This window comes from Phaeoacremonium minimum (assembly GCF_000392275.1).
Source record: "Phaeoacremonium minimum UCRPA7 unplaced genomic scaffold PA7_03_scaffold_170, whole genome shotgun sequence".
NCBI classification, from domain to species: Eukaryota; Fungi; Ascomycota; class Sordariomycetes; order Togniniales; family Togniniaceae; genus Phaeoacremonium; species Phaeoacremonium minimum.
The window spans coordinates 56,771-70,039 of record NW_006921077.1 but is presented as its reverse complement, the minus strand read 5'-3'; the positions used below and the strand labels follow the sequence as shown (position 1 = coordinate 70,039).

At 53.0% G+C, this 13,269-nt stretch overlaps 5 protein-coding genes across 5 annotated transcripts; 3 read left to right on the top strand and 2 right to left on the bottom strand.

The window, feature by feature from the left end:
• Positions 1–4,915: 4,915 nt before the first annotated feature.
• On the bottom strand, positions 4,916–5,815 carry UCRPA7_2572 (putative wd40 repeat-like protein; the record flags this gene model as incomplete). The annotated part of the gene is made up of 3 exons (XM_007915142.1): positions 4,916–5,248; positions 5,306–5,598; positions 5,665–5,815. The coding sequence occupies 3 exons, from the start codon at positions 5,813–5,815 to the stop codon at positions 4,916–4,918; spliced, it is 777 nt and encodes a 258-aa protein (XP_007913333.1).
• Positions 5,816–7,357: 1,542 nt separating this feature from the next.
• UCRPA7_2571 (hypothetical protein) lies at positions 7,358–8,547 on the top strand (the record flags this gene model as incomplete). The annotated part of the gene is made up of 2 exons (XM_007915139.1): positions 7,358–7,768; positions 7,867–8,547. 2 exons carry the CDS (start codon positions 7,358–7,360, stop codon positions 8,545–8,547), a joined length of 1,092 nt encoding a protein of 363 aa, XP_007913330.1.
• Positions 8,548–8,971: 424 nt separating this feature from the next.
• UCRPA7_2570 (hypothetical protein) lies at positions 8,972–10,017 on the top strand (the record flags this gene model as incomplete). The annotated part of the gene is made up of 2 exons (XM_007915137.1): positions 8,972–8,988; positions 9,039–10,017. The coding sequence occupies 2 exons, from the start codon at positions 8,972–8,974 to the stop codon at positions 10,015–10,017; spliced, it is 996 nt and encodes a 331-aa protein (XP_007913328.1).
• A 374-nt stretch (positions 10,018–10,391) lies between these two features.
• On the top strand, positions 10,392–12,179 carry UCRPA7_2569 (putative u3 small nucleolar rna-associated protein; the record flags this gene model as incomplete). The annotated part of the gene is made up of 1 exon (XM_007915143.1): positions 10,392–12,179. The coding sequence occupies one exon, from the start codon at positions 10,392–10,394 to the stop codon at positions 12,177–12,179; it is 1,788 nt and encodes a 595-aa protein (XP_007913334.1).
• A 110-nt stretch (positions 12,180–12,289) lies between these two features.
• On the bottom strand, positions 12,290–12,717 carry UCRPA7_2568 (hypothetical protein; the record flags this gene model as incomplete). Its single annotated transcript, XM_007915134.1, has 2 exons — positions 12,290–12,478; positions 12,547–12,717. 2 exons carry the CDS (start codon positions 12,715–12,717, stop codon positions 12,290–12,292), a joined length of 360 nt encoding a protein of 119 aa, XP_007913325.1.
• Positions 12,718–13,269: the final 552 nt, after the last annotated feature.

Here is a 13,269-nt window from a genome sequence, read left to right as displayed (position 1 = left end):
TTGTTCTAAGCACCGGTTCAGAATATAACTATAGGTCTGAACCGGTGCTTAGAACAATCTCTGGCGGTTCTTCAGGAACAGCTGTTCGAGAAAGTCTTGCTCCTGAGCAAAGACAGAATTCTCCAGAGAATCCGCCCACCGTGGGTCCGGATACGTACTCGCTTTCACAAAGTTGAAGGACCATTATGGAAGAGGATAGAGCGTCTGTTAATAGAGTTGCGCCGCCTGCGAAGTAAGCAGCATGACGGGCTGTGGACCCGGCTGCAGCAGCTACTGAGCATCTTCAAGAACGTGGACCGAGAAAATGATGGAGACACACTCATGGAGACTCTTCGCAGCGTCGTGAAGAAATGTGCAGAGATATCATACTACGACGGGAGCCGTTCATTGGAGGAGCAGGTCAGGCGCATATCCTCAATTTCTTGGCTGGCAGACAAGCGGGAAGTCGCGCAGGTCGATAAACTCTCTCGTTATTATGGCCTCTGCAAAGATCTCTCCAAGATCGCATTGCATCGGCGATATCAGCCACTGTTTCGGAACGCGACTGTTGAGGTGCTCACGGCATATCCGGGACGTTATCCACGTGGCGCCACCAAGATATGTTTCGTGCATGCCGAGGTCCAGCTTATTATGCATTACGAACAGCATCCTCCAAAGCTCTACCCTCGAGCTATCGGCGGAAGCAAGTCAGCATGTCTTTTATGCGACTTGCTTATTCAGAAGATGGTTAGGTACAGCATATCGTACACACATCGACGTCTCTATCCGCAGTGGACAATCCCGAACGCACCTTGGATGAATGCAGCCCAAGTGAGGTTCTTCCAGGATGCTATCGAATCCATGATCAGCGACATTGGGCTTCTCACGAGGAAGGTGAGACAACAGGGACGTGGAACAATCAGCGCGCAGAACGAGTTTGCCAGAGAGAGCAGGGCCGTGCTGCCTCTGCTCAGTGGATCGACGACAGCTCAGCCGTCCGAAGCCTCGGAGTCCCTGTCAATCAACCCCATTCCGGATTTGCGAACCGATGCCGAAATATCAGTACTGGAAGTCGAGATCGATACAGATCCGATGATTGCCAGTGTCGGCGCTCCGAGGCCAAGCTCGGCCGCGTCGTCGTCACTCAGGCTCAGCATGATCGATTTACCATTCCATCAGCCTGTATGTGTAAATACTCCCAACCTATGTTTAATAGTTGGCGGACTGTCACTTGACTTTGAGTTTGTGGCAGTCACCTCTGGACAACTCTCTGTGAACAAAGTTAGGGTAGATAAGGAGAATGGGCACGTCGACAAGTTCTCCATCGCCGAGATCCCCACGGCCGAGGAAAAAAAAATTCGCTGTTCAGATACCCCGGCGCTCAGATTTCAATTGTGCGACCATTCAGACTTCGCAGTGGAGATCGAGTTTCTATGGGTCTAGACACTGCTATTGTATCTAGTGATATTTCTATCTGTTCAGTGAACCGGCGAATGAGAGGCGGACGGCATCGGCGCCGCCACACCATTCATAAATGCCGATCAACCCTCAGGCCCCAAATCACAAGCGTGCTTCGACCATATAGTAGGATGCATTTCGCGATCACATCAGCCTTTGACGACCGATCAGCCCTCTCTATGGTACCAGTTCGGGAACAATTTGCAGCTAGCGATGGCCGGAACTAAGGGCTCCCAAAGCACATCTGTCCGTTGGGGAGGATCGCCTAAGTATAATGTCACCAAACCTTCCTCCACGTTCGGGATGAACTTGCAGCGGCATTGGATGTTCTGTTTTTTGATATCGAAGCGATAAGGCTAGCGAGCCATTTTCCCTGCCTGGTTATTCGCGGCATATGCGACTACTCCGACTCCCACAAAAACACCGGGTGGCGTGGATACGCAGCAATGACGGCGGCTGCATACTCAAAAGATCTTCTATGTCAAGTTTCCCCGATCAACATCGAGGTAGAGCAGAAGATTCGCGACTATCTCGCTGAAGATGGGAGACTGGATTGTCTCGCGGAGCGAAGGCCAGGTCGCGAATTTATCCCGGCCGCGGCATTGCTTTAGCCGTGGGTTTGCACAACTTAATGATGATCCTTGCTGATTTTTATTTTCTGTTTTCAGACACTTGTCGCATGCGCGGCTGTGACAAAGTCTCCCTGGACACCTCACACTTTTGTACCGACCACCAAAAATGTCATTGGCCTGACTGTCTACACGACCGCCAATCCGCTCTCGTTCCTTATTGTCCTGACCACTCATGTCTCAAGAGTAATTGTCCTAGCCCGCGTGATGGCACCTGTGAAGCCCATCCACTATGCCGTTATTCGGTCTGTGAATCTCTTGCCGAGCGAGATAGAGACTATTGTGCCCAACATCTCTGCTGCTTTCTGAGATGTCATGAACTCAGGGTAGCGGACAGACTGTTCTATCAGAACCATATGTGTCATGTCGAACTATGTGTAAACCCGGCAGTTTATGAAAGTCGATATTGTGAAGAGCATGCACCTGCCACGTGAAGGGTTGCTCGAGATTTAGACTAAGGAGACCTCAGGGTATAGATGCCTGGTGTGACCTGCATGTGCCATATATGGTAAACACCTGTGCAGGATATAAGTCCAGTAACAGCGCGTTTTGCCAGGGCATAAGTGTCAGATTGAAGCCTGTATAAAGGCCAGGTTACTAAGTGAGGGACAATTCTGCACGGAACGTAAGTACTCTTATAATCTATCTATTATCTTATTATCACTATTAATTTTGTTACATATACAATATGTTCTGAATAAAACGTTAACTTTATTCATGCTATAGATACCTGCCACCGGACAGACTGTTATAATGTAATCTTAGATACAACTTCCCCAATCAGTCGCACTTCTGTCACTCTCACAAATGTCACAGCCAGAGCCCTATCTGTGACTTATAAGCTTATGATAACGGGAGCTACTGTAGGGAACACATTTGTCTTGCCTCACAAGATGGTAGAGCTTGTACCACTGCGCGTGCTTCTGAACGGTCCGACTATTGTATTACACACGAGTGTCGCAGAGAGGGCTGTCATGCAGAAGCGAAGATTGCCGAAGGGTATTGCATGGTCAGAGGCCATGCCTGTATAGAGAATGGTTGCAAGGAGATTAGACTGCGTGAAAAGGATGACAGATTCGTGCGTTGTGAAGACCACGAAAATGCCGAACGACGGAAGCAAAACGAAACACAGAGTCAGCGATGGTGGCAAAGAAATACTTAGTGAGAAATGTGCCTCCCCCGGAGATTATTTCCAGTCCCAGGTTAAGAGTACGGATCGAACCTGGATTTCCAAGGGGGTACCCAAGATACTGGTGAGGGAGCAAGGGATACACAGAAAACTGGAAAATGCGTAGAGCGGTTCAAGCAAGTAGTGTAGAGACTAGGCAAGCTATGCGTTCGATCAGTCATGTTCTTCACTTAGACGATAAGCCTCTGTTTGATGCTTAGCCAAACCATTGAATGATGAACGAAAAGGCGAAAATATGTTCTAGAGAACTAGTAGGAATAAGCTATTGCTATAAGAGACCGAATGTATGATCATAATCATGATCGCCGACATTGAGAGACGCCGGGTATTAGGAGCTATGAGAGAGATCCACTCACGTCGCCAGCTGCTATCAGTACTGATCAAGACTATACAGTATCGCACTCGGATAGGAGCACCGTTTTTTAAGCTACTAAAGCTTTTTACTCCGAGCACCCGTCAAGTCGGCTACGCCACATCATTGGCCATCAAATCCCAAACGAAAGAGCTTCGCAAGATGGTTCCTCGGGTTCCACGAAACTTGTGGGCATTGGCCAACAGTGCAGATACCTTCATGTGGCAGTTGAATAGAAGGAGTTTGACGCTGTGGATCTGGCGTCTCGTGGCGCTATAAGAAAGAATGACCACCAAGGCTAAAAAGGAGATGCAGAACGTAGGTGCGAGTATAAATGAATTTCGGGAAAGCATAGTCGAGCAACTGTATCATATCAATGTGGAGTTGTGGATGTCAAGATAGACTTGGCACAATATCAAAATACTTCGAAGACCTATATCTATATCTCTGGGGCGGACAAAAGCCATGTTAGTATTAGGCATTCCTTATGTGTCCGAGTAATTACTGGTAATAACAGACCTTCCGTTGTCTGCAGCATCGCTGGCTAGTTATCCCCATGATGCGAGAAAAGCAAGTCAAAGCTAAGAGAGTGTGTGCTTGTCCATGCTCAGGAAACATAGGCAAAAGGCCGAGTTGTACGGCAGCCTTGCGCAGCACGATCAAGGAGATCTAGGCACAGCCTCAAAGATAGAGAATTCTCTTACCTCATAATTTAAAAGTCTACTTGGATAGATATCAAGGCCACGCAATTTTTCACGTACATCGTCGACTGCATTAACGTAAAACAAGATCTCGAAATGCTCAAGCAGAGGGCAAAGGCAGTTGCCGATTACTTCAGTGTCAGGGAAACCAAGCGGGCACAGTGATAGAAGCTTGCAGTTAGGTCCGGTTCTTCACTAGACAACAGCAATGGGACGCTACGCAATATCAAAGTGCTACAGACTTCACAGCTTATGCTCGGAGCATTACATACTAGTGGCTTGCTGAACGAAGACAACTCCCGATCGTTTCTGAGGCTCACAGTAGAGGCCACAGAAGTCGAATGAGTCTTTATGTGTGTCTGGGGTCTAGGTGTGGCGAATAGGTCTCAAGCAAGATTCTTGCAAAGCAGAGCCACCCTTAAATTAAAACATTCAGTGCACAGAGGTTTTGATTCACTTTGTTATTTTCTTAAGATGTTGTATGGCGCAGGTCTCTGTGTCAGAGCCCTCCAAACCTGAATTACATATACTACTAGTAATCAAGCAGCCGCACTGGGGTATCATTGATGAACGAATGTTTGTCTCGTCGACTCCAAGTCAAGCCAACTCAAAGCAAGAATGCTGCGCCAATGCTAATCAGACACAACCAATGCGCCCCGCTGCGCCAGTTCAGCGCTCCAGCCCCACCCAGCCCCTGGCCATCTTTGCCGTCGTCCTTGCCCTCGACCTGGATCTGGGTGGAGTCGCCAGGCGCGAAGAGGATGCCCACGGCGTTGGCGGCCGAGGCGTTGATCTGCTCGGGCGTCAGCAGCGGGTTGTCGAGCGAGTCGCAGTCGGCGCGGCTGGCGCTCGCCTCGATGCTGTTGGTGACGGAGATGGGCACGTCGAAGATGGTGTAGTGGTCGTCGCCGTTGAGCTTGAAGTTCTGGCGGATGGAGATCTAGATTGATGTTAGCATTCGAGCTGCAATGCCTCCCCTATATGGACTGAGCCATACGTTGTAGACGCCGCGGTCACTGTCTCCCGACTCGGGCTGACCGTCGCCGACCAGGCAGTTGGGCCACGTCCACTTGACATGCTTGACGGTGCTCCCCGGCTCCTGGACCATGATCTCGCCCAGACTGGCATTGTTCGCCGTCGCCGTGCCATTCGAGATGGTGAAGTTCCTGTTGGTGTCATAGCTGTACAGGAAGATGGTGATGTTAAAGATCTTGCTCGGGCTGTCATCCGCATACGGCGGCAATGGCATTTTGCCGTTCGTCGAGACATCGAGGGCCACCTCCAGCAGCTCTGTTTCGCACTGTCAGAAAATGTTTCCCAAACAACAAACGACACACACTATTCTGGGTTACTTACCGCCGCCTAGCGGCGTGCCCGGTTGCGGGGCATCGAGAATGGCAAAACCGGGCGTGAAAATCTGCCCGTTGGCGATGGTGAAGTTCAGGCCGAGAGTCTGCGAAACAAGCAGCGGCAGCGCAACGCCCACGAAGTGCGTGAGAGACCTCATTTAGGCAAAAAGGTGATAATGTTTCACGGCAGACATACACGGGACAATTGGTATAAAGAGCAGAGAAAAGAAGATAGTGGAGGTCCCACGCGGGAGTGTCAAGTATTTAGCCATGCGATCGGAAGAGCGGCGTCATGGACAAGGCATGGCATAGCATGGGGGTTGTGTGTGTGTGTGTGTTGTAGGCATCCCGGATCGTGGAAACAGGAAAAGGCAGCTAAGCTTAAGACTAAGAACTTAAGGGTCCCCCAACCATAAGAAAAGCGAGATTGGGCACATATTAGCCAGGGGCTCTTAGAGCTGACGGTCCGAGTATAACAGATCGGGTTAGCAGTTCAAGGAAAAGCCCTAACATGAGAGGTGACAGACAGACTCTTCAGTCTTGACCAGCATCTCAGGATTCATGCACTTGCAGTCCGTCCGGATGCATCTCGTCCGGAGTCTTTGCGAAACGGCGGACACGTCTTGGTGGAGAGTCCTTATTTATTAGATCCTCTTAGTTTGGGAGTTAGTTGACCGAGCTTTAGTCTCCTGGACTCTTCAGATTAAGAAGACAAGTTAAGCTCAATAAGCAATACTTGCCGGATTGCGAGAATGAGCACAACCAGCATCCAGCATACAAAGCCCAGCGGAGGAGGCTATAGCCACCGTCTTAACATGCTGTCATCCAACATTGATCCATGCCGTCTAGAAGCTGGTTCTGACGCGCAGTGATGCAAGCGACGTTTCAAATAGGGTGCGATCATCAGCGCTCACTAGCGCACCCACAGCGCGCACCCCTGGCGAGCCATGCAAATTCGCACGGCGGGAATAGCGGGGTTCAACCGCTACCGTTGGCCTGCTTCCTCTCTGTCATTGGTCCCAGTACAACGTGCTGGCGGCCGGATAGCCCGCTAGCCCGCTAGCCCTAGGCCCAGAATGCGCTGTAGCGAGGGGATGAGTGCCTGGCTCGCCTGGCTGCGCACACGCTGTGGCCCACTGGCCCTGCGAGATTCGGGTCGTTGCGAGAATGCGACAGTGGGCTGGCTGCCGCTGGGCTGGCTTGAGTTGTGGCCGGAGCTTGGACCAACTCTTAATTATTTCAACGACAGCTCTCTCTCTGTCATTTCATTCCTTACCTAACTACGCTAAGTGCTAAGTTCAGTCGGTCAACTCCGCCGCGATAAAGGACCTCGGTCTTGGCTTCAGGTCCGGTATCGTATCTAACGACGCTGTTTGTGGCGCTGAGAGGGGAAAGCCCATAATCAATACATATGGTAGCATATTCCCCAATAATCTACTAACGCGCTGATTTTATAGGTTCTTTCCTGCTATTCCAGGGATACTGAGTGAAGGAGGGAAGACATTGGGTGTGTGATATCCTGCCCCCAGAGACTTGGACGGACAGCCAATGAAGACCCCAGGAACCATCGCTAACACACAGCAACCAGCCAACCTGCAGGATCCCGCAAGACCCTTGTCCCTGATTACGTCTGTCCCGTGAGGTCTCTGCGCCTGGTGTGATACTCTGTCTGTAGCGGCTTGGACGGTGCAGCTCTCAAGATGCACTCCTCGCGGCACTCACTCCGGCTGGCGAGATGCTGCCGCCTCCATCAGCTTGGTCGCAATGCTGGTCCCGGTTTCGCTCAGCACAGCCGGCGTTTCTCCCAGCAATCAAAGCCTACCTCGGGCCTCGAGAAGGTGATCAAGCTGTCTGATGAGATCGCCGACGCTGTCGCGACCAACAAGCCCATCGTCGCGCTCGAGTCCACCATCTACACTCATGGTGCCCTGGGCAGCGAGCTGCCCGCGTTCCTCGAGTCGGTGGTTCGCGATAATGGCGCGATTCCCGCGACCATCGGCGTTCTGGACGGTGTGCCGGTGGTGGGCCTGACGCCCGCAGAGATCGAGAGGATGGTCAATGAAGGCGCCAAGAAGCTATCGAGAAGGGACCTCTCGTATGTCCTGGGAATGGTAAGTCTGACTCACGCATGACGTTTCATTCCGGCTTTGTTTCCTGCCCCAAGGTTGTGCACGTGTGGCTCTCGTCGATCATGTCTGATTTCCCACAGGGCATGACAGGCCGCAAATTGCACGGAGGCACCACCATCTCAGGAACCATGGTCCTGGCCCGCGCGGCCGGCATCCGCGTCTTCGGCACGGGCGGGCTGGGCGGCGTCCACCGCGGCGGCGAGAACTCGATGGACGTGTCGGCCGACCTCACCGAGCTGGGGCGGACCCGCGTGGCCGTCGTCAGCTCCGGCTGCAAGGGCTTCCTCGACATCGCGCGCACGCTCGAGTACCTCGAGACGCAGGGTGTCCTCGTGGCCACGTTCGCCGACGGCAGGACGGGCAATGTCGACTTCCCCGCCTTCTGGGCGCGGGAGAGCGGCATCAAGAGCCCGTTTGTGGTGCAGAACGAGACGGAGGCCGCGGCGATGATCCTCGCGCAGGAGCAGCTGGGCATTGAGACCGGCCTCCTGTTTCCCAATCCCATTCCAGAGGAGCACTCGATCTCGCGCGAGGAGATGGACAAGGTCATTGATACAGCCGTCCGTGAAGCCAACGAGCAAGGCGCAACGGGAGCCTTGAACACGCCGTTCATCCTGAAGCGAATCAAGGAGTTGACGGACGGCAGGAGCGGACCCGCGAACAAGATTCTAGTCGAGGAGAACGTTGCGCGCGCTGCGAGGGTCGCCGCCGAGGTCAGCAGGCTACAGGCAGGCGGGAGCGCGGCAGGCAACTTCCAGTAAGGCGATCCTTGCTTGCCAGATGTAACTAGAGTCTGATATCTGAGTAGGCCTCCTCTTGCCAAGACAACGAGTTCGCAGCATGGACGACGCATCTCGTCATCCAAGATAGAGGAGGTAAGATAGCAAAAATTCAATTTAGATTTTCAAATTGCCCATGCCTTCGGGTCATTCTCTGGCTCAAAAACTCGAGGTAAATACTAATTCGGTCCAGGGACATGCACAAGTCGACATCCTAGTTGCTGGCTCGGTAGCACTTGATCTCAGCTGTGACTTTGCTGCTGATATTGCTAAATCAAATGCCTTGTCACCAGCACTTCACACTTCTAACCCAGCAACCATCAGCCAATCTGTTGGCGGTGTTGGCTGCAATGTAGCTTTAGCTGCACACAGAGCTGTCCGCGACTCCAAAGTTAGGCTATGTAGTATGGTCGGGGACGATATGTAAGTGACCCACGTATTTATCTTGCTGATGAATGTCTAATGGATCGTAGCGCCGGTGCAACCATCCTATCTACTCTAGAAGGCACAGGTTTAGATACATCCTGCATCCGCAAGCTGGGTCACGAGTATCACACGGCACGGACGGCTCAGTACGTAGCTGTCAACGACGCCGAGAAGAACCTTGTCATGGCAATGGCAGACATGGCCATCCTCACAAACCACTCATTCCCAGCCTACTGGGCATCCGCCGTGGAAGCCGCCAAGCCGAAGTGGCTGGTCGTCGACGGCAACTGGGCCGAGAAAGACATCCACGCATGGATCCGCACAGCACGCCAGAACGGCGCCAGGGTGGCCTTCGAGCCGGTCTCCAATGTGAAAGCCGCGCGGCTCTTCGCCAAGGGCAACGACTACCTTGGCGTCTTCCCGCACGCCGCCGTGGACATTGCCTCGCCGAACCAGTACGAGCTGGCGGCCATGTACGCCGCCGCCAAGGAGAACGGCTATCTCGACAGCGCGCGATGGTTCGAAGTCATCGACTCCTTCGGCATCACGGACGGCGCGCGCGATCGCTTTGTGAAGCTCACGTCGGCCGACATGACCAACGCCGGCATCCCTGTGCAGACCATTCAGCTGCTACCCTTCATCCCCACCCTGATCACCAAGATCGGTGCGAACGGCGCACTGCTCACAATGCTCCTGAAGAAAGACGACCCGCGACTGTACGACCATGAGCATGAGCGGTATATACTTACGAGAACGACGAATGACAACCCGGATGTGGGCGGCGTTTACATGAGGCTCTTCCCACCGGTTGAACGGGTGAAGGATGTGGTTTCAGTCAATGGCGTCGGGGATACATTCCTGGGGACCATGATTGCTGGACTGGCTCAGGGCGGCAGGGTAGAGAATCTGGTGGATATTGCGCAGAGGGCAGCCGTGCTAACGCTCAAGAGCCATCAGTCGGTCAGCCCTGACCTGGGGACTCTGGAGGGCGAGTTGATGTTGGCGGCTAGACAGTCGCAGAGCTGAATTGGCGTTAGCAAGGGTTTTTGGAGCGGAACTTGAAAATTTTGCATTTCTTGAAATGGGCGATTAACTCGAGATTGGATATGAGAAAAGAAAAATGTACATAAAGAAAGGGCAGCTCGAGCAATGAATGCACCGTACAGGGGCATCATAACCCTAACCCTCTCGATGCCAGTGGCGAGGCTTACAATGGCGGGATGGGCTTAGCGGGGCAGCTAGCGGAGCCGAAAGCCAGTTACCAATGACCGGCAGCCATGGCGGGGACCCATCTGCAAGGCTGCGGGAGCAAAAAATAAAATTTCTGGGTTCACAGGCTAGTTGCACTTGCAAGCTGGACCTTCTGCACACTCCTACTTGTGAAAGTCCAAGCAGTCACTATGGCACGAAAGAAGCAGGACGATGTCTCTGATGAGGCTGTATCTGAGAATGAGGATGTCTTTTCTCAATCAGAAGACGATGACGAAGTAATGACCCCAAAGGAAAGACTGCCCGCGGTGGATGAGAAGGACTCAGATGAAGAGGAGCTTGAGAGACTCGTGCTCGGCAACCGAGCTGGCTTCCGCGCCAATCTTTTCAAAGATGACGCATCTTTCGAGGATGGGGATCTGATGCAGGATCTTCAGCTAGAAGAGGCAGCGGTGGCCAAGGAGGCGGGGCTAGAGGACGTTGACGATTCTGCACTGTTCTTCATTGACACAGCGGCGCAGCCCACGGGCGAGAGCCAGCTTGTCAAGGCAAAGACTGCTGCCGTGACGGAGCGCACCACAGACGGCGATGCACCAGCATGGTACGATAGCGACGACGAGCGGCTGTCGATCTCGCTCGCTGGACACTCTCGGCTGAGGAAGCTTCGGGAGACCGAGGCCGACGATGTGGTGAGCGGTGAGGAGTATTCTAGGAGACTACGCCAGCAGTACCTTCGTCTAAACCCGCTCCCCGCATGGGCAAGGGATTCAAGTCGCGCGCAAACAAAGCGCAGGAGATCCTCAGCATCTTCGGCCTCGTCTGTCGACTCTGACGAGGCAAGCGATGACGACTCCGACCCGTCCGCGCTGCCTCTTGAGAGCTTCCTTCGCGATGTCCGCCAAATGGCCGGAGCTGGACCGCGGAAGAAGAGGAAGCTGCGCCCAGAAGTCATCGACATCCAGAGGACTCGAGACATCCCTGACTCGCACAAGGGACCCGTGGGATCTCTGTCCTTCCACCCGCAGTACCCCGTGCTCCTCTCGTCTAGCACATCGTCTATACTCCATCTCCACCACATTGCACTAACAGCACATCCGACTCCGAACCCCCAATTGACCTCTGTTCAGATCAAGCATACGCCTATTCAGAGATCGGCATTCCTCGACCCAGAAGGCCAAGAGATTATTCTTGCTGGTCGGCGACGCTACTTTCACAGTTGGAATATTTCGACAGGGCTTGTCAAGAAGATTACTAGAATCCAGGGCCATCGACTAGAGCAGAAGACCATGGAACGTTTCAGACTCAGTCCCTGTGGGCGATGGATGGCGCTTATAGCATCAAGTCGTAAAGGCGGTGGCATGCTCAACATCCTGAATGTCAAGAGCATGCAGTGGGTGGCACAGGCAAGGATCGACAGCCGTGGTGGCATTGCGGACTTCTCGTGGTGGAGCGATGGCGAGGGCGTTACAATCCTGGGCAGGGACGGAGCCGTTTCTGAGTGGAGCATGGCCTCAAAGAGAACAGTTGGGACATGGAGAGACGAGGGGTCTATCGGAGGGACGGTCATGGCACTGGGTGGACACCACGGGCCGGACGCAATCGGTGGAGACAGATGGGTGGCTCTTGGCTCTAACAGTGGTGTCTTGAATATCTACGACCGAAACGATCTTATTGCCTCGGCCTCAAAAGGAGGAGAGATCAATCCCCTACCGGAGCCAAAAAGGCGCTTCGAGCAGCTCACGACCCCTATCACCGCCGTCACGTTCTCTCCGGATGGACAACTGCTTGCTTTCGCCAGCCAGCACAAGAAAGACGCATTCCGGCTTGCTCATCTACCTACATGCACGATCTACAGAAATTGGCCAACTGAGCAGACCCCGCTTGGCAGAATCACGGCGGTGGCGTTCGGGAGGCAGAGTGATCTCCTGGCAGTCGGGAACGACACAGGCAAGATCAGATTATGGGAGATCAGGAACTAGACACAGCGCAAATTGACTCTTCTAAATTGCATAGCCCCTATGTTCTCCGGTTCGCCCCTGGCTTATGATCCCCAAACCTCCGTGTCTCAAATGTAATGACCCCCTCGACCTCAAAATATGTGCGCCATCAGAGCCGCCAACGGGCTACCCTTCCCAACGTATCGCTTGGGGAAGACCTTGCGCGTCTCGACGGTGTATGCTGCGAGCGCCTGCTGGTTGGGGAAGAAGGCGACGTCGTTTGGCCTATTGACGGCATTGAGGAAGTCGGGTATGTTCACCCAGACCGTCTTGAGCGCCTGCTTGGGGACGAAACACCCGAGGATTATTTCAAGGCTATCAGACGGGATTTGGGGCAAAGGATCCTCACCTTCCGGCACTGTGTCTTGCTCGTGAAGCTGTCGCCCAGACCCAGATCCCAGCATAGCTGCCGCCAGTGCTCGAGGCTCCCAAAGCCATCGTCGCCGAAATATGCCTTCCATTTCTTGACAACATCGGGCTCTCTGGGGGGTTTGGGCTGTCTGCGGCCTCTCTTGGCCATTCCTTATGGAGCAATGGACCGTTCCGATTGATAAATTTTCTGGCAAGGCTTGGAATTTCTTAGATGCAGAGGTACGTCCACGATGTTCACACACATAGAGTCGAACATTGTCACAAAAAACCAAGTCTTCACAGAGGTTGAGGAACAACAGCATGGCCAGCGGAGGAAATGCCTTCGTTTGCTGCTGCAGTCTTCCGCAGTCCTCGGCAAGTGATCCCATGATGCCAATGGCTGTATTCTCAGATAATTAAGACTCCTAGACATAATATGCAGGCGTCCATTCGTATGGCGGCCTGGATTCAGTAAACTAGTCCTGCCATTTGCAAGTGACTCATGAGCTCAGGCTGCGAGGGGACCGTCATGCTAGATGCTGTCACGCAGAGTACAAGTCGGCTCAGACCTTTCCTTGAGTCTAAAACAAAATCATGTTGACTGGATATTCTAGATGATAATGATCGATCCATAGGGGATAAATAATTTGAGAGATCTTCAAGATACTCTCTCCGGCTACTTGGCTGACCGGCTGGTCTGACCAGCCGAGGTGTAATTCTA